Here is a 24214-nt window from a genome sequence, read left to right on the forward strand (position 1 = left end):
CAAAACTCCGATTCATGAAAACTCATAGGTTATGGTTGGATAATAATGTCTTGTTAACCATGAATTTTTCATATGAATTAAATCCTAAGCCTCCTAGATTAAAAGTTACCGAGTTTGCATGTGAGTCCAGAAAAGAACAACTCAAGATGGTTAACTTGTAAAATTTGTTAAAATCAACCGAAAATGGTTAGGACAAGATCCTTATATTCCCAAAAAGCTAGAAGAGGGAACTATATAAACACAATTTTATCAGAACCTAACTATGGATTTAAATTTACAAATTCAGGTCCCAAACAGAACACTAAAACCAAAGAAAAGTTAAAGTAATGCAAAGGAAAGTATTTTAGAGTATAGTTATGAAGCACAAGTTAAATAAGTGTTATAATTGTTGTGTAGGTGTTCAAAAGAAGGAAGTTTACGTGGCTATTGCAACTAGATTATTTCAAGTTACCAAGAGAGCTGAGTTACACTAACTCTCCTATTATGTAGGCATTACTTGTTTTATATTTTTGTTCACGAATACCCTAATCCGGTAGAGTGAAAAAGGTAAGGCAGAAGGTGGTTTGTCCTCTAGTGAGGCAAACTGCACTCTTATCTCTTATTCCTTAATTAGGGGTAAGGGGGGTAGTTCACAGAAGGGAGAACAAGGTTATGGTTGATACCAACAGTATGTGTTAGGAATGTTTATGTTTATGTTATGATTTTTGTGAAATGTTCTATGTGTGTTGTGTGTAAGTAAGTGACTTATATAATGGTAGAGTAATGTGTATGCTCTCTAAGCGTTATGCTTACCCGTTGTTATTTAACATTTTTCAGGATCGTCAAGTTTTAATAAAGAAAGGAGACCGGTGTGACTGCAGACGACATTTTCTCGAAGACTTATAAAAAAATGTTATGTATTTAAAGTTGGGATGTTTTTTCTTCCACTAATGTTTTCTTTCAAATAATATTTTATAGGTATGGTTGGAAGTTTTTGATAACCTTAATTGTAGTTTTCAAATGGTAACGACTGGTTTTATTTTATGAGGATTTAATATTATATTTTATATATAAAAAAATTGGGTCGTTACATGTATGTAAAAATTAGGTCATTACATGTATGTATTTTGCTACAGAATTAATCATATCATCAATTTTTGCTATTATTATTTTATGGAGTTTCTATGGATATTTTCATAAGTTGAATTGCTTTGGATTTTGCTATGTAATCTATTTCGTCATATACTTTTTGCAACGGAAGCAGACTATGGTAAATTTACTATGAAACATTTGTAACACAAGTGTATTGTAGTAAATTTTCTACAATACATTTTCTACAATACATTTTCTACGGAAGTAAATTGTAGTGAATTTACTATAGAATATTTGCTACAAAATTAGGTCATAATAAATTTACTACGGAGTACTAGCTAAGCCATTACCGTAGTGGATTTGCTACAGAAACTAGCTACGAATTTAGTTTGCAGTTAATTTGCGACAAATTTACTACGGATTGGGGCGTAGTTAATTCACTACGAACTTGCTATGGAAAAAAATTATAGTTAATTTGCTACGATGTTGCTACGGATGTATTCCATAGCAAGTTTTCTACGAAATAAGTCTATTGTAAATTCCGTTGCGAAGGTGCTACGGATTCTGTAACGAACCTATACTAACGATGAATTTGCCTAAAGAATGGATCCATAGCAAATTCCGTCACTAATCGATTTTAACTACGGAATATCATGTTTTAGCTACGTAATTTTTCCGTAGTTATTTCGGGTTTTTCTACGAAATGACCATATTGACATATTCTGAAAAGAGGAAACTCTTTGTCAGAAGTAATAGTCAAAATGTGAATATAGAAATATTCCCATAGGTGGAAGTTATTCATCAAATCTGTGTAAGATTAGGAAACTTAATGCATGAAGGATGTTCAAAGCAATGTACTTTGAATTTGAGACTTCGTTTCCATGGAATTGATCTCCATTGGAATACTTTGTAATGTCTGTTGACAAGTCTTTGTGACTTTGTGCATAATCGTTACAAAAGGATCAATGCATATAAGTTTAGAATCTAACAGATTTAGGTAAATGGCAGGAATTTGGAATTCTTGCATTTGCATAAAGGATTTGGGATTGTGAAATGAGAATCATTGGAATTATGTCCAATCGATCTATTTCACAAAGTAAATATCATAGACAAACTTAGTATGCATACTTGGTGTATGGCATAACTAATGTTTAGACAAACATGGTGTGCATACTTGGTGTATGGCATAACTAGTGTTTAGAAAAACATAGTGTACATGCTTGGAGCATGCGACAACTATTGTTTCAATTCAAGTATAAAGTTGATAGTTTGAAACAGTATGCAATGAATGATGGGTAATCAATATGGTGATAAATAAAAGGTGTTTTATTTATATTCATAAGTTCTGAGACCATATTGGATTCGATTATTCTTGTGTTTCACTTTGCATGTTTTGACTTCTAGAATAACTAGGTCGTTCTTCTTAAATGACTAAGTTATTCAAACCATCCATAGTCATTCATATGTTGGAAGTAGATATGAATCAAGACTGTCATGAAGTTGAATTGTAGATGTCTAAGGTATGGGACATAGCAAGTGGTGCTACAACATTCATGAGTACTCATAAGTTCTGAGTATTGGATTCAACCCACGCTTATTTGACTTACTTCATGGATTTTATCACGAGTGATCATGAGACGATAATATCTTATATTCCTCAAACCTAGAGATATGAGTTGTTACTATGAGTTGGTTATACATTGATTGCACGAAAATGCATTGGTAACTTGATGTTATAAAACGTGCCTTTTTGTATGATTCAACAAGTAGTAGAACAAGCCATATGAGTCCAATTTTATCCATTCCTTTTACCTTCAGGATAAAAGCGATATATGTGTGCCCCTCGATGATTTAGTGATGACACCCCGAAGTGCTTGGCCAAGCCAGGACTGATTTGATTTGTTCAATTAGTCGGTCGTCATAAATCGGAAATTTGGAAACAACAAATGGACAGAGTGAATGATTTTAATCCATGTCTCAGTCCATATGATATCTAGAATGGAGGAATATATGATCCCTTATCTGATGGACGCGTCATTAATTTGTTCAGAGTTCGACAGCAGTAGCTTTTAAGAGCTACGATTGCTAGTCGGGTTTTGAAGTCATACGCAATAATAGTTTTAGACTTATCCAAGTGGGAGACTGTTGGATTAGTGTCTAAGTCCATAACTATATTTGGTATGTACTTGACTCGATTGGCATGGTCCATTTGGGTTGCATGACATCATGCATTTGGATAGACCAAAATGGGAGAAATAACACTTAAGGTTTATTAATATATTATAAGTTCTAATATATTAATAAGAACTATTTAATTAGTATTGATCAAAAATTAATTTGGAATTAATTAAGTGATCAAAAGGAGACTACTTAAATATATAGGTTGATTGTGTAAATCATCCATACTTGTATAGTGGGCTAATGCTCCATGGATTATCAAGTTGGGCTAAAACCCATAGGATGCTCCATGGTGTTTTTGTACCCATGGATCATGGAAATGAAAGGCCATGACAATTAGGGTTTACATGGTGTAACCCTAATTGTGACACACTATATAAGCATCTTATTCTTCCCAAAAATATGGCACTATGTGTGAATGGTGAGGGCTAGCCGGTTTCATGAAGCGTCTCATTTCTCTCTAAGTTATTCCAACTGTATTTGGTGTTGTGTGAACCATTTGAGGTGTCACACTTGGGGCACTAGGCTCTTGAGCTCCATGGAATCAAGCCACATCAAAAAGGTATATATTCTATCTAATTTTGTTATACTAGTACTTATGATTGTATGCTAGTTTGGATAATACCTTGGAATATTCATATTTGCATGTATAATAGAGAAAACATAGATCCAAGGTATTTAGGGTTGCATGTACACTTAGGAGTGTTATAATGCTAGAAACCCAACACATGTTACGTGCATGTGTTATGGACTTCGGAGGAAGTTGGGACACCTACTTGCCCTTGATTGAGTTTTCTTACAACAACAGCCACCATTCCTATATTGGCATGCCTCCCTTCGAGCTCTTATATGGGAGGAGGTGTCAGACCCCCATCTGTTGGGGAGAAGTATGGCAACGAGTAATGGGTGGCACTAAGATAGTACTGAAGACGACCGAGCAGATTCAGCAGGTCAGACAGAGGTTACTAATAGTCTAGAGTCGCCAGAAGAGTTACGTAGATCGGCGACGATCCGAGTTAGAGTTCTAGGTTGGATATTTTGTCCTCCTGAAGTTATCCCCATGGAAAGGAGTGATCCGATTCAGGAAGCGGTGCAAGTTGGGGCCCCGATACATTGGTCCTTACGGAGTGATCGCCAGAGTGGGTAAGGTAGCTTACCGGCTGGAGCTACCTGCAGAGTTGAGTCAGATTCATAACACCTTCCACGTGTCTCAGTTGAGGAAGTGTGTAGTCAATGAAATGGTGGTGGTCCCATTAGAGGACATTCAGGTGGATGTGAGCCTGAATTATATTGAGAGGCCGATAGCGATCTTGGATCGGAAATTGAAGGTTATGAGGAGCAAAGAGGTATCCCTGTGTGACAACCCGGAACTTCTATCAAGGTTAAACTGGACTCCGTCGCCTTTTAACACCGTTTAAGGGTCCGTTTAAGTGTTCTAATCTTGATTACCACCAAGGTTGAGATTAGCGATGAGCTATAAAGTGGTAAAGTAGTAAAATCAGGCCATACACCCTCTTGGGAGGAGTGTACGGCTGTACACATGGGTGTGCGGCTGCACACCCACCCCTCAACCACACACCCGGGGTGGTGGGTCACCCACCCCTATAAATATGAGGAGACCCCCTCTCATTCATTCTTTTCTTTCTTTGGCTGCACTCTACTTTCTCTCTATAGAATCTTCATCCAAGAACACTCCAAAGGCTTAAAAACGTGAGTATTCTATCATCTAGCATGATATACTTGTAAGACATCTTGATCTAAGCTTTAATTCATCATGTTCTTCATCCTTTGAAGGTGTACGACCGCACACCTTCATAAGGTGGCCGTACACACCTAAAAGACTCTCCAAAGTGAGAGTTTGGCCCCCATCTAGTAGCTTGGACTTGGTATGAGCCTTAAAACACCTTAAAACACCTGAAAATCAACTCTTTGAGCATAGATGAAGAGTGTACGGCTACACACCTCTATGTACGGCCGCACACCCCTATATACGGCCGCACACTCCTTTGTACAGCCACACACACACCCTCAGGGCCACACACCCACTTTGATGTTCATATTTGGCCTTAAACTTGAAAAACCACTAAGTATGGGACCTAGAACACTCCTTGGATGCTTGTAGAACCTTGGAAACACCTCAAAAACACCCCTCTTCATGAGTGTACGGCCGTACACTCATGGGTCACACACCCATGGCCGTACACACCCTCAAGGTGGCCATACACCTCCCTCACTTAATCACATGTGATTTTTCCACTTAGTTCAAGTGTATCCAAGCCCCTGGATTGGTTTCTAATCATGTCTAGTCATAAAATACCCTAATTTGAATCATATATGTGTCATTACATGTTAAATAAGGTCCAATTGTGTTCGAGGATTCAGTTGACACTCAGCATCCATACCGATCTTACATTTGAATCCTACATCAAAACGGTGAGTTCATACCCCTACGATTTTCCGACTTTTCATGTTTTCAAGAGGGGGGGGATACAAGTAAAAGTACAAAGGAAACTTGTGCTCAAAATATATTATTTTGTTTAAGATAATTATATTTTCAGTATACTTCTATCATAGAAAATAGTTTTTAACAAACGATTAAGAAATCAACTCGTAGAAATAGTTTTCAAAACTAGGGTAACAAACTCATGAATCATGTAGAAAAATATACTATTTTATAAGGGATTCATGCAAATCATAAACAAGATTTTCAGTATTATTACTTGTAAACTTGTTAGTCTAATGTTGGAGACACGTCCTTGGTAACACTCCCCCGGAATCCGAGTGTAGGACTAGCACTTATGACCATAATCTCTTGTAGGGAGAGCGTGACCGTTGTGTATAGATCTATACGGGACTGACTATCCTGCACCTGAACTGCTAGCTACAGTTAAGCAGACATCCCTGGGGTGACAAAGTCATAAAGGATACTGGCCCCGTTACGTGCCATATCAAGTTAATGTATGGTTATAAAACTCACAACCTAGATAACAGAGATTTACTTTTGTGATAATGAATCAAGTGAACTAACCTCAAAGTAATAACCGATTTGATTATTAGAGGGTATTAGTAATACCTTCATGATTTAGTTCACCACGTATTTAATAGTTTTATTTATGTAATAAGGCTAGTATAATTCAGGTAACCAGGGTTTCTGTTTAAAAAGGAAAACTATGTTTATCGATATAGGTATGGTAGATACTTGTACACCTCAGTTTAGAACGGATAACCAACCATCAACTTGTAGGAAAATATAGGATTTTCCCGGGATAACTTGGCTTTTCATAAACGTACTTGTTTTTACATGTAACTAACGAACCTTCATCATTAATTCCATGATTCCTTAGTTTATGCATCCAGGTTACGTATGAAGAATATCTGATAGACTCTGGAATGTGTGGTTTTCGCCTCATTCCCTGTTCCTTGTTTGGTTGTGGGTTTAGGGCAGATCCACACAATTAACTGTCTATCCGATGTTGGTTTATACGTAACTAGTATGAACTAAGTGGTCACAGAAAGAATTGGTTAATCATACTTTTCATAAGAAAATAAGGGATTTTCTTAAGAATCAATAACATCAGATCAATACTGGATAACGTTGTAAGTACCTAGTGGATACTTCAGGATTATGTACATGAGAATCTGACAACCAGTGGAATGTGTGGTCTCCGCCTCTTTTCCTGTTCCTTGTTTGGTTGTGGGCTTGGGGTAGAACCACACAGTCAACTGTTTGTTCGATTTGGATTGCATATGATTTGTATACACTAATTGCTCGCAAGATGAACTAGCAAAAATCAATTTTTACCTAACCTTTACTATATCAGAATATGTAAGGTTTTCTGGATAAAAATAATGTACCTTTCGAAAGAACAAAGAACAGTTATTTCCAAATCAAAATGCTTATGAACTCACCAGCTTTATGCTGATACTCTTTCAAAACCTACTTGTATTCTCAGGACATTAGTAGACAGGTATGTGCACTGGGTTCAAGAAGATGAAGCTTAGCAGCTTCGAGTCTTTACTTGTATATAATTTTGGTGTCTATTATGTATCATTAAAATGAAATGTAAACACTATACTATTAATTCAATGGTTGCTGTTGCTTTGATTACTATTATTCAATTATTGTGATACTACATATGACGTCCTCCACCCCCGAACGTTTCTGCCGTTTCGGTTTGGGGGTGTGACACCCTAGTTTAGGTCCAGTGGCAACATCGGAAGGGATCCAAGTGGACATGGGAGTCGGAGTCCGAGATGTGCGAGCAGTATCTAGAGTTATTTCTGGAGCCTGACTTCGAGGGCAAAGTATGCTTCTAGTGGGGGAAAATTATAACTTCCCGACTCCCAGGTATTATATTTTGTTTATTTATTTATTTTTAGGATCTAATGAGTGACTCAACGAGTTACGTGCCCGACTCGTCGAGTAGTGTGGGATTAGTCACATGGGTTTAATGATCGAATCGACGAGTTAGAGAGTCGACTCGCCGAGTTGACGTTGTGTGAGGAAACCCTAAATCCACAGGTTTGTGACCTATTTGAGGGGCCTTAAGCCCTCATTTCCGCCTCACCAGTCACCTTACATCCTTGAGAGAAACCCTAATCGTCCACTTGAGCTAGAGAGTGAGAGAGAAGTTAATCTTGTGATTATTAGTGCCCTTTTGAAGGAGATGAGTAGAGCATCAAAGCTTGGATCAGGAGGAGGCTTTGGATCTAGAGGTTCATCAGGTTTTTGCTTCAGTTAGAGGTAAAAAGATGCTAACTTGATCATTTCCATATGTGATCTTGGTTTAGGGAGCTTCTAGGGTTTTCTCCCATCCTTGTTGTGTCATTTGAGTCCTTTGAGCATGATTTGAGGTTGAAACCTCAGATCTGGATTGTAGGAGGTCTTGTGAGTCCAAAGACCCGAACTTTATTGAGCTAAAGATAAGATCTTGTGCATCTAACCCTTTTTGGAGCTTGTATTGGCATTATGGAGCAAATATGCCATCCATGAACGTAAAGATCGAAGCTTTACGTCATATTCGAACCTTAGGAAGTCAGATCTAGAGTATGGGGCATGGTTTCTGCCTCAAAACGTATGAATGAGAACTTGACTTAAGGATCTCGACAAGTCAGTTGGGGTTTGTCCCGATGAGTCTGAACACGCTGTAACTCGGCGAGTTGAGATGGACTTTCATGAGGATTCTGAGGAATCGAAGGGACTCGACAAGTCACATAGGTGCACTCGGCGAGTCAGGTCAACATGGAGATTTGACTCAAGTGTTGACTTCTGTTGACTTTAGAGTTTGGTCAAGGCAGGGATCATGGGACCATGGAGGGGTAAAAAGGTCTTTCGCCCATCCCAAGAGTTAGAGAGGGATTAGCATGAGTCTATATAAAGTTGTGATCTTTATGTGTTAATTAGAGATGCTTTACGTGTAGGCAGAGATTAGACTGTTCGAGGGGTATCCAGTTTCCTTGCTTGCTTATGAGGTGAGTCTTCTCACTATACTTACCTGAGTGGTAACACCGAGTGACCGGAGGGTCTTATTTGAGTTATTGACGGGGGGGGGGGGGGGGTCCTATGTGCTTATATTGAGTTATGTGATATTGTGCATTTCTGTCTTTGTGGTATATGCTATGTAATTTTGTGTTTTACTGAGATCGGACCGGAGGGTCCAAACCGAGTTGTGAGACTGGAGGGTCTTCACTGGGATATAGGATTGGAGGGTCCAACCCGAACTGTGAGACCGGAGGGTCCTCACTTAGACACATGACCGGAGGGTCCACACTGAGCCGTTAGGCTAGAGGATCTTCACCGAGACGCATGAGACCGGAGGGTCCATGCAGAGTTATAGTCATGAGAGACTTATTATTTGTGTATGTGATATTTTGGGGAACTAACTAAGCTTTGTGCTTACCGTATTGTGTGATATGTGTTTCAGGTACTTCTTAGGATTGCGGGAAGGCACCGACTTGATTGTACACACTGATTTCGAGACTATGTGGATTTTGGGATAGTGATGTTTTATGTGGATTTGTGTTGACACTTGAACAATTATGTTTTTGAGAAATACATTATGAGAATTTATGTGTTTTAAAAATGAAAAATTTGGTTTAAAAATGTACGTTGTTACATTAATTGATATCTACAGTATAACATTAATGGTCTAATGTGCAAAAAAATAACATAGTTTGTTGAATCGGACCAAACACAAAAGTTACTTGTGTTATGGTAACATATTCCCGATTTGAATATATCATTGCATCCGAGTTTCATTTAAGGGAGAGAAAAGAATATATATATATATATATATATATATATATATATATATTCAAGTTAATTTTTTCTATAGGTTATTTTTTATCAAATAAAAAGGAATAGAAAGAATTGAAAGAAAGATTAATTCTTTTTTGTTTTAATTATTTTTTATTTTATTGAAAAATTGCAAAAATGCTCCCTATGGTATGTATTTTTTGGGAGTTTTAGTCCAAACCACAACTTTTTTGGATTGATGGTCATTTTGAGTTAGCTTCGTTGCATTTTTGGTCCCTCTGAATAGTGAAATGATTGTAATGCCCTTCTGATATATTTTGTTTTTGTTTTTTCTATTTAATATAATGTTCTATTAATTAAAAATATGGGTCTCTCTCTCTCTCTCTCTCTCTCTCTCTCGTTTCACCTACAAATCATCTGCAGAATCCATCTTCATCTTCCTCACACTTCAACATCCAAAACTATTTTTGTCAAAAATGAAATCAGAATATTTGTAACAGGAAATTCAAATGAAGAAAAAACCCCACATAAATAATTTTTGGGTTTTCTTTCTCACTCTACAATATACCAGAAGACCATCTTCTTCATGTTGGAGCTTGAAACCCACTGGAACTCACCTCCAGCTCCTTTTATATTTGTTAAAATCTACATTCTCCTCCTATTATCTCTGCTGAAATCATAAATTTTGACAACTACACTTATCGTATTTTTGGTTTGATGTCCCACAAAATAGAGAACAAAAATACTGGGTTGATTCTTGGATCTATGCAATCGGATTCCCCTAATCGAAGACTTTAACCCATATGATTAAGGGCTTGCTTCATTCACTGACATGGGTGGTGGTGGTAGTCTTCACATCAAACTCTTTTCTTGGGTTATCTTTGTATCAAACTCACTCACACATATATACTTGAATCGCAGGTTTTAGGTGTAACTAACCAAAATCAAAATCAAATAGCACCCTCCTGGGTTGTCTTTTAGAAAGAATTGCATTTCCAGGGTCAGATTGTGCGTGTGGGTCTGGTGGTGTGAGGAGGTTGTGAATACGATGAATGTGTAAGTGAAGTAGAGGGTTCGATGGTGTGGGTGGATTTAAATCCACAGTGTTCAATCTCCGACAAGGTAAGATGCTTCTCCTGTCAACCAATTTTTAGTTCTCCGGTCACATAGAGAGAAGCACTGGAAGAATCTAAGCTCGTCTTTGTTCATTACCAGTTAACTCATCTTATTGAAGAAGAACTTATGAAGGTATGAGTTTAACTGGGTTTAAAGAAAGGTGTATATGATGGGGGAGGTATACGGTGAAGAGAGAGAGAGAGAGAGAGAGAGAGAGACCTATATTTTTAATTAATAAAACATTAAATTAAATAGAAAAAACAAAAAAATATATCATAAGGGCATTATAGTCATTTCACTATTTAGAAGGACCAAAAACACAACAAAACTAACTCAAAAAGACCATTAATCCAAAAAAATCATAATTCGAATTAAAACCCACAAAAATACATAGGGACTATTTTTATAATTTTGTTTATTTTATTTTACAGTGAACTCCGGAGGGGGAGTGTAAAATTTTTGCATCGGAGTTGGAGCTAAAAGATCGACAACTTGTACTTTTTAGTTTTTAGGGTTTTTTAACGGTTACAATCTGTAAACCCTCACCTACGAAACCCTCGAAAAATCTCCACGCATGAAGTAACTACATTCACCGCATCTGATGACAATGGAGAATCAGAATACTTTATCACCATCGTCACCTCCTCTACCGCCGCCTCCACCGCCGCCGCCGTCAGAAGAACCCGATTCGAAAAAGCTCAAAATGTCCACCACCACCGCCACCACTTCCGATGACGAAGACCGCACCACCAACACCGCGAACGCAGAGAAAAAGCCCAGATATAAACGAAGAAAAATCGCAATACTCTTCGCGTACTGTGGAGTAGGCTACCAAGGGATGCAAAAAAACCCTGGTGCGAAAACCATTGAAGGAGACCTCGAAGAAGCTCTTTTCTTCTCCGGCGCCGTCCCTGAACAAGACCGGGGTTGTCCAAAGCGTTTTGATTTTGCGCGATCTGCCCGAACTGATAAGGGCGTTAGCGCCGTCGGGCAAGTGGTTTCTGGAAAGTTCTATGTAGATCCGCCGGGCTTCGTCGAACGCCTCAACAACAACTTGCCGCCTCAGTTTCGGATTTTCGGGTATAAGCGGGTGACGGCGTCGTTTAGTGCAAAAAAGTTCTGCGATCGACGGAGGTATGTTTATCTGTTACCCGTTTTTGCACTTGACCCCACATCTCATCGTGACAGAGAGAGCGTGTTGGCTAGTGTAGGCTCTGAAAATGAGCTTGTAAAATGTTTGGACTGCTCAGAGCGAGGCAGAAAAGTTGAAATACATACAGGCATTTCATCGAACACTTCAACTACATTACCGGGTTCAAATGGTACGCAGGAAAATTTAACATCTTTAGATGACGGGAATGATTGTGAGAAACCCTTGAACCCTGACTCCGTGATTGTTGAAGGAAAATCATTGGAAAAGTCATCTTCTGTATCCACGGACTGCAACAATAATTCAAGTTCCGATGCTGTAAATGGCGTTGACAATGGAGAAAGTGTCACCGCTGTAAAAGAGAATGTGTTCAGTTATGGTGACAAAGAGAAGGAGCGGTTTAACAAGATTCTTAAACAGTATGAAGGAACTCACAATTTTCATAATTTCACCACAAGAACCAAGGCAGCTGATCCTTCTGCTAACCGCTACATTATCTCGTTTCATGCTAACACAACAGTGACAGTTGATGGGATCGAATTTGTCAAATGTGAAGTTGTTGGGCAGAGCTTTATGCTTCACCAGATTAGGAAGATGATCGGTGTTGCTGTTGCAATTATGAGGAACTGTGCCCCAGAATCATTGATGGAAACAGCTCTACAACAGTTAGTTCTTTCATTAATAATTACTTCTACAACCATTTGTTTATTATGGCATCATACCTTAATTTCTTCCTACTTTGAAAAATCTAAACTTATAGCAATGTCATCCAAACAGAAAGCAAATTTCTTTGCCATAATTTGGTAGATTTTTCAAATCCAATGCTTTGGTAAAGATTTTTTTTTGAAACTACAATGTTATATTTGAAAGAAATTAAAGTAGAATGCTATAATACAGGAGTATGTTGTTACAAATTTCTTTCAATATAATAATTCTGAACCTATAAATTTTAATTTTATAGGGATGTTAGAATCACTGTCCCAACAGCTCCTGAAGTTGGTTTATATTTAGACGAGTGCTTTTTCTCATCATATAACCAAAAATGGAAAGACACCCATGAAGAAGTGTCCATGAAAGCTTACACAGAGGAGGCAGAGGAATTCAAATTAAAGCATATTTATTCTCACATTGCATCAACAGAGCACAAAGAAGGAGCTGTCGCTGTTTGGCTACACTCTTTAAACTACCGAAATTATCCAGATTTATGCTCCCAGGAGAATGGTTCACCAACCACTCAACTCGAAGCAACAACTCGGTGAGTCGACTCACCCTAGAATGCTCACAATGGATTCTTTAAATTAGACTACTATCTATGCACTTGTATCTCATTTTAAAACACTATGGATTCAACATGGTTTTTTAGCTATACAATTTTGATTGTTCGAGTTAATGCTGTGAATGTGTAACAAATTTACAATACAATAAAAAGGTAAGCAAGTATTACGATTAAAAAAAATCACGTTCTTCTGACAGGTGCAATCCGGACATTTTAAATCATAATCAAAAGGCAAACCCCTCCAAAAAGCCCGATCCTATGCTTGCTTTAATCGCATCGGGTCGCGTTTGCATTTGGCCTTTACCTATACATTGGAAGACAACAATTTCCGAGGTAAATTTAGACCATCTCGCCACAACAATCAAGAATCGCCTCAATGTGATTTTCCCATACATTTTAGAACTCGGGAACCGCTATTGCGGTTCCGAGGCCGATATTATCGCCGATGTCAACATTTTGGTCGACACCGCGATGGCGGTCACTTACAACCGACTCCGTAAAATTCTCCAACGTTACGACCCGACCGCTTTCGCCGCCCGGATGAACCCTCGATCGCCTTATAGCAACCGCTTTAAGTTTCCAACCTTTTTATCTTCAGTTTTAAGTAGCATCGGGCCTCTAAGAATAACCGATGGCCCGGTAAATGCGCATGTCGTGTACGCCACGTCATCCGCCACGTGTCGAAACTACGGGCGGGCCGAGCAGTTCAACTTTAGTAGTCGTTACGATCACTTTATTGAATGTCTAGAGGCAATGGGGGTACCATGTGCTCCGATTGACGTGAAGTCAACCGACCGCGGGTCGTTTTTCTCGACTGTGATCCCGACTTTTGAACACGGTGTGTGGAGGTTCATGGCCCCATTTCATCACTCGCATTATGAGCCGAAAGATATCGTGAGTGCTTGGCTAACGCAAAATGACGATCCTGCCCTTCGGGCTTTTGAGGATTTGAGTGTGACGATCGGGTTGTGTACTGATCCTAAGGTGGTTGATGCGGTTGCTGGTGTGGACGGGGATGTGGGGTCTACACGGTTGGTTGGTGGGACGTTTCCGGTGAATGTTTCCGGGATACGACCCGCGGGGTGTGGGTCCGACCCGGCTGGAGTTTATATTGTTGGACGGGGTAGTGAACGTTACTATTGCACTTTGCTTGCTCAAAGAATCTGTCCAGACGAAATGTATTCGTTGTTGCGTGAATATATTTTCCATCCACCAAAGGAGAGTACAAGTTTTTAGGCGTGGTGTACAAACAATGATGTTATGCAAGAATTGTGTATTACTCGTTTTTGTGACAATTCCAACCATTGAGTTAATCTTGCATACAAAACTAAACAGTTAAAATAAGAACAAGGACTAAAAGAATATGCCAGTCGAGAACATAAACACTTACAAAATAACCAACATGAGTTCCAAATTAACAAACTTTATTTATTTATGTATTAATTTTTGTACACAGTCATGTTCAATGTATCCAACGAGTTTTTTTTTTTTTTTTTTTTTTTTTTTTTTTTTTTTTTTTTTTTAAATTGTTCAATTAAAAATATAAGATATAGATTGTTATTTATAATAATAAGGTATGTATTGTTCATAAAGTTCAAAAGAAGAGAACAAAATGCGGTTTGCATATCAATTTGGCTTTGATACATTTGACAAAATATTTATCTTTTTGGAGAAGCTATTCATTTTGTCTTTTGTCTTTCTCATCCCATTTAAGGACGAGCAAAAGTACCGAACCGGCCGGAACCGGACAGGACCCGGGAATCGGCTTCGGCCAAAATCAAGAACCGAACCGGCCCGGTGGTTCTACCGGTTTTATCGGTTCCCAGTTCCTACCGGTCTTGTCGTGTCTTCAAATGTTGGAACCGGTCCTTGAAAAATAGCATCATAAGGTTCGGGTTTTTGCCGGCACTACCGGTTCCGGTTATATTGGTTCCGGTTCTCGGTTCAAAAAATCCACAAAAATAAAGTCCTGATCCCGGCCCGACCGGTTCCATCGGATTCCGAGTACCGGTTCCGGCCGGTTCTCTGGTCCATATGCTCATCTCTAGTCCCATTTATCTATAATTGATATAATCTGTTTCAAAATATATACTACTCGACATTTTGAGAATTCTATGCGGCAAACATCTTAATATATACTAAGGGCCTGTTTGATAACCCTTCTAACTGGGTCTAAAGTTAAGACCCAGTCCTCAATCCCCAATCAGCTTGTTTGTTTTGCCTTTTGCATCCTTGGACTCGGTCCAAATTAAGGACTCGGTCCCCAATTTTATGCTAATTCGGTCCTCCAAGAAAACAAAGCTTACTCGGTCCTTTGTTCCCAACATTCGCTTCTTCCTTCAATCTGAAACAACGAGAATACTATTCACCATCGCTTCTTCCCTCGCTCGTGCATTCTTTGTCGCTCACCGCTCAAAGGGGAAACGGCCAAGCCTCTACCCTCCGCTACCCTCCCAACACCAGCAGCTTGCTCCGCAAGTCCTCCGCCATCGCTGGATTTTCAACCTCTGCATCTCGAAGGTAAGCTGCATTCATTATTTTTCTTCCGTTTTCTGAAATTAGATGCACAATGAAATCATATCTGAAATTAGGAGCTTGCTCCACTTGTATGATCTGAAATCGGACATGAAATCATATATAATCAGACATGAAATCAAGCTTTTTTCTGTTTTTTTCGTTTGCTGAAATTGGACATATATTTGAAGTATTGTTGAATGGTGAATGGTGTGTATCCTGTCAACAATGCTGGTTGAGGTTTGATTTTCATTTATCATCTAATTATACATTGTTGATTCCTTATCCCTAATAATTGAGTTTTGTTTGAATGAATCATATCTAAAGTGAGAATTTTCTCCTGCATGTTAATATTTCAACTGCATTAAGGACTTTATGTAAATGGTCCAACTTAAAAATTGATTAATTGTTGCTTCTGAGTTGCTTATCCATGTGAAACAAAAGGTTGTTGTATGACAGTGGCTGTTTTTTTTACTTAATAACTAAAATAATCAATAAACAATTGTTTTTTACTTATTATGTTAATGAACAATTGTTGTTCCCCATCAAGGCGTAATATAGTAATTTTTCATCATTCACCATAGTCGGTCAAATATATAATCAAACAGTATTATTTCAATCAGATATGGACTCAGTCAGAAGTTCTAACTCAGTCAGCACTAACCCGGTCAGCACTAACTCAGTTAGCAACTATCAAACGACCCCTAAATAATTCAATAGGAATGTGATTTGAGGAATTTAATACCCTCTCTTCCTAGAAAAATGTGTTTCGTTTTTAAATGATTTGTTAATAATAATATACATTAATTCAAGAGCAATCCTCAAAAAAAGTTATAATATTTTGGTTATTGATTAAAAACAGGGTAATCTTCAAAAATGTCTCAATAGTTTTATCAAATTAACGAAAAAATAACGGATACTAGCTAAATCGGTGAAACCAACAAAAAAGGGTTATTCAGAAGCATTAGATGGTAATCCGTCATTTTTTGTAAAAAATAATAATTTGAGATTAAACCTTAAATTGACTCAAAATATTGAGACTTTATCGGAGTTTTCTCTAAAAGAAATATACTTAAAATATTTTTTTTGGTGTTAAGTATAATGTAATGAGTTGGAGATGATGTAGTGTTTATACTATTTTTTACTTTGTAATTATAAGTATAATGTAAAAGATAGTGTTAAGAGTTGGAGATGGTTTAATGTGAATAAATAATCACTTCAGTATCAAAAATACATAAATTTATATTTTTTTTACGATCAACTAAGTATAGTATACTTGTAATATGCATAAACGAAGAGGGAATCAAATATAAGATTGTCTTCTCAAAATTTAAAGAGAAAATGCATTATTTAAGGGAACAAATAGAAGTAAAGAATTTCGTGTTGAGTTCCTATTTGTGATAATGAGTGGATATCGTATATAAGCCAACTTTTTTGACATTAAAAAACATAGATAACTCACGCGATACCTGAATACCGTGCGAACAACATGTTTCGTGGACCGGGGCAAACTATCCTTGAAGGGAAGCATGTGTCACTTAAGAGTTGAATTAAGTAAACCTTTTATGTTCATTTATCTTTGTTTAACATCTTAATGAACATAAACAAATGAAGAATAGCAGGGTGAGTTGTCAAATATTAAATTCATACATTATTATCTGAAGCCAAAACCTTATAAAAACACACGTTCTAAACAAACCAAACTTAAATTGAGACACTAATTCCCTACACATTCAAGCTTGAAAATCCACACATCATCCTATCACTATCATAAGAATGAATATTATAACCAAACACACCAAAGTAACCATCATTCAACTACCAAGTCAAATTCTACCTTTTTTCACAACTAGAAATTCAACTAGACTTTCCTTTTTCACAGCTACAATTTCAACTCCAGTTTCCTCTTGGAAACCTTCATCATCAACTTTAGAGCATTCCATAAATTTATCTTTGTACTACTTGTTGGGTAATGTTGAGTCGATCCAAAAAAAATATTTGCAATCCTTATCTTCATCATACATGTTAGAAAACTAAAACCATTAAAGCCTAAAACATAACTAACAAATGCAAAATTTACTTCCTTCACCACAAAAATAGGGTTTGTCAAATTATAGATGGACTTAATCTATCTGCAATTTGATGATTATTTTTATAATTTGAAGGTTTTTTAACTATTTTCTACAAAGTAATTAACGGTTTTGGCTATATTTATAATTTTCTCATTAATAAATAGTAAAGTAAATAAGAAAAAAAAACAAATAGAAAGGATAAAAATATCATTTCAAACACATTCAATTTTAAAATAGACTAAAAAGGCAACAAAAAAAATTATTTTGGACCCAATCTACAAGTCCTAATTTTTTACAAACCAATGGGCAAAATTTGTAATTTTTTCTAAGTTATAAGATATATATTACAGTTATCGTAAAAAAATATAGGTATGTTTGTTATTGTAAAAAGATAAAATAAAAATATTTTTATTAGGGAAAATTAAAATATAGTGAAAACTTTACTAATCTTGATCCCGGTTAAAGTAAAGCTGAAAATGCATTTTTGATGGTGAACCGAAGTAGTATACTTCAGACTTGGACACCAGTTTCCGAAAAATGGGAGATGCTGTCTTCAACCCGGTGTCCATGTTTTCACTTGATCAATTCTATTTTCTCTTCAAACTCCAATTTCAAAGCTTTAAGGCACATCATAAGATCTCAGACTAGATGTCTTCATAATCAAAGTGACCCACAAAGCTTGTCTAATGCTTTTTATAATCATCATAATTTCCAATCTCAACATAACCCAAGTTCACTTCTTTCGTCGGTAATAAGGTCAATAACCTTATGCGCTTCAATACCCATTTGCCGGTTGATCCATTCGAGAGTTGTTAAGTGTTTAAACTACAAAGACGGATTCATTGGTGACAGACTGGTGTCACTCTATGCGAGATTAGGAAGTATCAAGGATGCACACCACCTGTTTGATGAAATTCCTAACAAGGATTTGGTATCCTGGAACTCGATTATTTCCGTTTTTTGTCAAAAAGGGGAAGTAAGTTTAAGCTTAAACGCTTTCCATAGAATGCGACATGAGTATGAAATGAACCCAAATGAGATAACTCTCATTTCCTTGATTCCAGCTTGTGAAATTCTGGAAGGTAGTTACCTTCATGGTTTTGCTGTAAAAAATGGCTTATTATCCGAAACAAAAGTCTTGAATTCTCTTATCAACATGTATGGCAAATTCGGTCATTTGAATATGGCTTCTAAATTATTTGACACAATCAAGTCGCCAAATTTGGTCTCATGGAATTCGATTATCAATGTTCATATTCAAAGTGGGCTTATGGAGGATAGTATTTCATATTTTAACTCAATGCGTAGAGTTTCCATTTACCCTGATCAAGCTACAATTGTTACAATACTTCACGGTTGTGCCGATATAGGTGTTGGAAAACTAGTAGACGCATTTCATGGTAATATTTTACGCTCCGGATTAGATAAAAATATTCCAATTTTGACCACATTGTTGACCGTGTACGCGAAATCCGGAAGATTATCGGATTCATACGAACTCTTTAAACAAATGAAAAATCCCGATACGATCGCGTGGACTGCTATGCTTGCGGGATACGCGATCCACGGGTATGGAAAACAAGCGATCGAGCATTTCAATCACATGATCCAAAAAGGTCTAAAACCGGATCATGTCACTTTCACTCATTTGTTAAGCGCGTGTAGTCATTCGGGCCTTGTAAATGAAGGACAACATTTTTTTAACATCATGTCTAGTGTTTATGGAATTGAACCTCGGTTAGATCATTACTCTTGCATGGTTGACCTTTTTGGTAGGTCCGGGCGTTTGAAAGACGCGCGTGTTTTAATCGATTGCATGCCAATGGAGCCCAATTCGGGTGTTTGGGGAGCACTTTTAAACGGGTGTAAAGTTTATAACAACATTGAGCTTGGTGAAGAAACTGCAAGAAAGTTATTTACATTAAGCCCCTTGGATTCTAGAAATTACATTATGCTATCGAGTATGTACTCGAAAGCGGGTCGTTGGGGCAATTTTTCAAAAGTTCGGGGATTAATGAAATCGAAAAATCTTGTAAGAACTGCGGGGTGTAGTTTTATTGAACACGAGCATAAAGTTTATCGGTTTGTTGTGAGTGATAAATCACACATGGATTTTATGCGTATTTACAATAAGTTAGATGAAGTCATGGGGAAAATTCGGGAAGTGGGGTATACGTTGAATAAGGAGTTTGTCTTGCATGATGTTGAAGAAGTTAAAGATGATATGGTTGGGGAACATAGTGAGAAGTTGGCTATTGCATTTGGTTTGTTGGTGTGTAATGAGAAAATGCCGATTGTGATTATGAAGAATTTGAGGATTTGTGGTGATTGTCATAACATGGCGAAGTTTGTGTCGCTTGTGGAAAAGCGTGAGATTATTATTCGTGATACGAAGCGGTTTCATCATTTTGCTCATGGGTTATGCTCTTGTGGAGATTATTGGTAATCTTTCATTTTAATTAATGTTTAAGAGAATGACGCATTTGTTGGGGGAAATTGAAGGAAAACATAAGCAAGAGAAATTTTGTAAAAAATAGGACTTAATTTGGGGAATGCTGGTTGGATAAATGATGTTTAAAATGCATACTTGAGGAGAGATATTATGATGTTGTAGGTTGTAATCTAGAATAAAAATGCATACTTATACTAAGAGGATGCTCTCTTTTACTTTCATATTAAACAAGATAGAGCATACAAAGACCAAAGTACACTATAACAACACTTGCTATACTTGGTTACTTATATACATACAAATCTATAACTACCATCTAATTTACCATCATACCATTAGCATTACACGAGTTTATAAACATTTTCATTTTCTTTTACATACTATTATACAACACATAACATAAAATATGAAAAAAAAAATCAAAGACTTCCATAATCAATGCAAACTTGGAGTGACCCAAATGGGAGGAGGCCATCTTCTTCCATTGTAGAACTTTCTTGGATAACATGGCAAACCTACAACACAACCATCTTCCAAATCATAAACACCCAAATCATGATCACCATTAGCACCATCATAATTCCACTCCGAATAATCATCTGTGAAATAAATTTGATTCCCTTTACACCCTTGAAAATCAGAAGCACGAAAAGCCATTGATGAATTCTCCCCAACAAACAAAGCCCATTCATCCAACTTACTCAAACTCTCCCACTTTGGTCCGTTTAAAACCAGCTTATAAACCCTAAATTCAGTCGTTTTGTAAAAAATATCAAGTTGATGCTGATCAACATCGAATCCAAGCTCTAAATATCGTGTCACCAACAATAATTCATCATCTAAATTAACTAAATACTGCATATCACCACCAACTTGTAATGGTGTTTGGATAAAAGAAACATTGGGTAAACTCTGGGAAACATCACACACTGCAATTGTTCCATATTTACTCACAGCATAAAAACACCCATTGTGATAAACAGCATCTTCACTGTAAGATTGTGCATTATCGATAAATTTCCAAAAGCTATCACCTTTTTTGCAATAAGCAAGATCACCTGTTTGGTTGAGAATCGCAAGGGCAAAGTAATCGGAATGGGAATCAGAAGGACTGGAAGAAAACACCACTTTCTTGATGAAAGAATCACGCATTTCTTTCAAACTGCAGGTGTAAGCATCACCTTCTGATGTCTTGAGAGTGTATTCTCTTCCTATATCATAGAAATTGAACTTTGTAACATTGGGAAACGAAGATAAAGGTGGAAGGTGGTGTTTAACTCGTGTTAATGGATTTATAAGGAAAACTGCTGGGGTTTCTTCGAGGATTACAAGCCAACCATGAGAGGATCCACATCGGCGACGAATGTTAGAAGCTTCTGGAAGACTCAGGCGGTAGGTTTTGTTATCGGAAAGGCTGAAAAACGCTCGGAGATGAGATTGGCGATTCTGATTATTGGTTTGAGGAAGCATTAGCCATGGGAGTTGACAGGGGAGATGTTTTGGGGTTTTAGAAGTTGACTTTCGCCAATTCGAACAAACAGCTCTAAAACGTACGTAATCCTTGTGAACTTTGAGTTTTTTCGCAATTGATTCGATCAATTCCGGTTGTAACTCCGACCAATCCACCAATATCGACATTTTTCTCGACGTATATCTCCTTTTTCTCAAGGGTTTTCCATTCCTTCTCCCCTGAAGAAAGGGGAAAGTAATCAAAATCAGTTTCCTCCACCGGGCTTCCTTTGCAGATATGAATTGAAGACAACACAAGCGGCAGAGATGCAATTCTCCACGGCGACGTAAATCAAAACAACTAGGCGTGCCGTGATGAAACTAAAAATCGATCATGGACTGAAAAAATTCGAAGAAATTTTGAGGATGAAAGAAGAGTGTTTGAACAAGATCAAGGGATTCAGCATGAAAAAAGGTGCCCCACACTGATTTCACCCTGTGTTTCTCTTCGATAAGAGTTCTTGTCGGTTGAGACAAGAGGGGATATCTTATGGATAGATTATATTGCAGGAAATCTCTATATACCAAATCATCGTAACACATAATTCGAGCTAGGCTTTAAATAGGAAATTACAAAGATGTCCTTTTTCTTTCCCTGGGGTTAGTCATTTTAGCCCCTTAACTATTTTAGTGAACCGGCTCGCAGACAATTTGTCTTTTAATCCCTTTTATATGTTTATCTTTTGGGAAAATGACTTAAAGGGTAAAGGGTAACGAAGTTCGAATAATGTAAAAAAAGATCATTGTCTTTTTTTTAATATACAAAATACAATTGAATTGGCTATTAAAGGTAACCATCGGGTTACTCGGTTTCCAAAATATTCAAAAATATTATTGTTGTTTTTTTAGTATAAAAAATACCATTAAAATATATTATTTATACACGGAATACCAACGAAGTATAGACATGTTCAAATAAAACTCTGTGGTAACCAGATACTTCAGGTAAATGGACTGCACTTTTTGTTAACTTCATTGTTGTCCGATTATGTAGATCACAGTCACCGAAGATCATGCACCGTCATATCAGTTCACAATAGTTGTGCAATCTCTTTTATTCCCTCACTCGATTGTTCTTGTTAGCTAAACATTTTTGCTTCCTGATCGCATTATATGCCTCAAACTTAAAACATATATACCTTATATAGATACCCATATAATAAATACATCAATGTTAGTCGTTCATTAGTGTTGTGGCACAAAAGAGACACAAAGGAGAAATGACAGTGACATTATATCATGAGAATTCCTAAATATGGTTGTAGAGAGTAGGAGTTGTATTCAATTCTCCGAGACCATAGAGAGATGAATGGCCATGAACACTCAGCGTCATGAGGCTGATTTGATGATGATATGTTGTCAAAGTAAAGAGAGAAACATATATGTTAGAGCGCTTAAACGACTTGCATCCTAATTGATGGTTTCTTAGTTATGTATTTTTCTATTATTATATTTAGATACAAACTGATCGAGTGAGGGAATGAAAGATAGTACATAACTTGAGTGAACCGGTACGAAAGTGAATAATCTCCGATGATCGTGTTCTACATAATCTTAAAACAATGAAGTTAATAAAAGGTGTTCTGAAAAACAACAATGATATATTTTTTTGAACATTTTGCAAACTTCAATGACATTTTATGTACTAAAATATGTACTTCGTTGATATTCTGTGTACAAATGGTATACGGTATTTTTTGTACTAAAACACCAATAGTAGTTTTTGAACATTTTAGAAACTCCGTTACCTTTTTAGTTAATTTTTCCGTTAAAATAACCGGTTATCACAAGGTTTTATTTGAACACATATGTATTTTGTTGATATTCTATGTATAAAGGATATACTTTAATGGTATTTTATATAATTAAAAAAGGACAATGTTTTTTTATTTTAAATACTTTGTTACCTTTTTAAATCATTTTCATTTTTCCCTTTTATTTGTTTTTTGTTTTTAGTAGATGGTGGTTTTAGGACTAATTGGGTGTACAAGTTACTTAAATCGTCTACAATGTGAACTTTCTTCTTGAATCATGTATCTGGGATCACCGGCTTCATTCACTTTATCATATGATCTTAAAGTAGTTGACACCAAAACCATCGACAACACTTTACCATTTAAAAAATTATCTACTGTAGGAGATTCAGAAATTAATAAGAATGGTGAATTTTCTTCCTCAATGTATGCAAAATTATCCGATCCAAACGGATGGATGTGGACGCTGTTTCAGAAAATCCAAAGCTCTTACACGAACGATCTTCAAGGAGGTTACATTCCGGAATTTGAATTGATCAATAGGTACACCATTTGATAAAAAATACATAAAAAAATCACCGAAGAGGGGTCGAAGCTTCATTTTTCAGTAGCAACCAGAAACAATTACATGGTATCGGATTATGAAGAGGAGTTATCAAGTATAATCGTGTGTGCTTTGACTTTTCTCAAAGATCAAAACATCTCACCGGAAAGTCAAAGTGTCACCAATCGGGATATTACAAAGATTTTTGGTAAAAGCATTTTAAAAGTTACCTTTTGATTTTGGATATAAGGAAAACTAAAAAAGTTAGGAAAACCCGACTTTTTGCAACTTTTCCAAAAAAGACTTTTGCCTCTCAAAAAGA

The 24214-nt window shown here is 36.8% G+C and overlaps 3 protein-coding genes across 3 annotated transcripts; 2 read left to right on the top strand and 1 right to left on the bottom strand.

The window, feature by feature from the left end:
• The first annotated feature begins 11092 nt into the window (after positions 1 to 11092).
• LOC145086025 (tRNA pseudouridine synthase 1-like) lies at positions 11093 to 14360 on the top strand. The gene is made up of 3 exons (XM_079023732.1): positions 11093 to 12436; positions 12733 to 13026; positions 13245 to 14360. Exons 1-3 carry the CDS (start codon positions 11223 to 11225, stop codon positions 14281 to 14283), a joined length of 2547 nt encoding a protein of 848 aa, XP_078879858.1. The 5' UTR covers positions 11093 to 11222; the 3' UTR covers positions 14284 to 14360.
• Positions 14361 to 18115: 3755 nt separating this feature from the next.
• LOC145086026 (Tetratricopeptide repeat (TPR)-like superfamily protein) lies at positions 18116 to 20283 on the top strand. Its single transcript, XM_079023733.1, has one exon. The coding sequence runs from the start codon at positions 18121 to 18123 to the stop codon at positions 20077 to 20079; it is 1959 nt and encodes a 652-aa protein (XP_078879859.1). The 5' UTR covers positions 18116 to 18120; the 3' UTR covers positions 20080 to 20283.
• Positions 20257 to 22125, bottom strand: LOC145086027 (F-box protein SKIP23-like). The gene has a single exon (XM_079023734.1). The coding sequence runs from the start codon at positions 21721 to 21723 to the stop codon at positions 20521 to 20523; it is 1203 nt and encodes a 400-aa protein (XP_078879860.1). The 5' UTR covers positions 21724 to 22125; the 3' UTR covers positions 20257 to 20520.
• Between the last annotated feature and the right edge of the window lie 2089 nt (positions 22126 to 24214).

Source organism: Lactuca serriola, chromosome 2 (assembly GCF_051521515.1).
Source record: "Lactuca serriola cultivar US96UC23 chromosome 2, Lser_US96UC23_V15, whole genome shotgun sequence".
Classification (NCBI taxonomy): domain Eukaryota; kingdom Viridiplantae; phylum Streptophyta; class Magnoliopsida; order Asterales; family Asteraceae; genus Lactuca; species Lactuca serriola.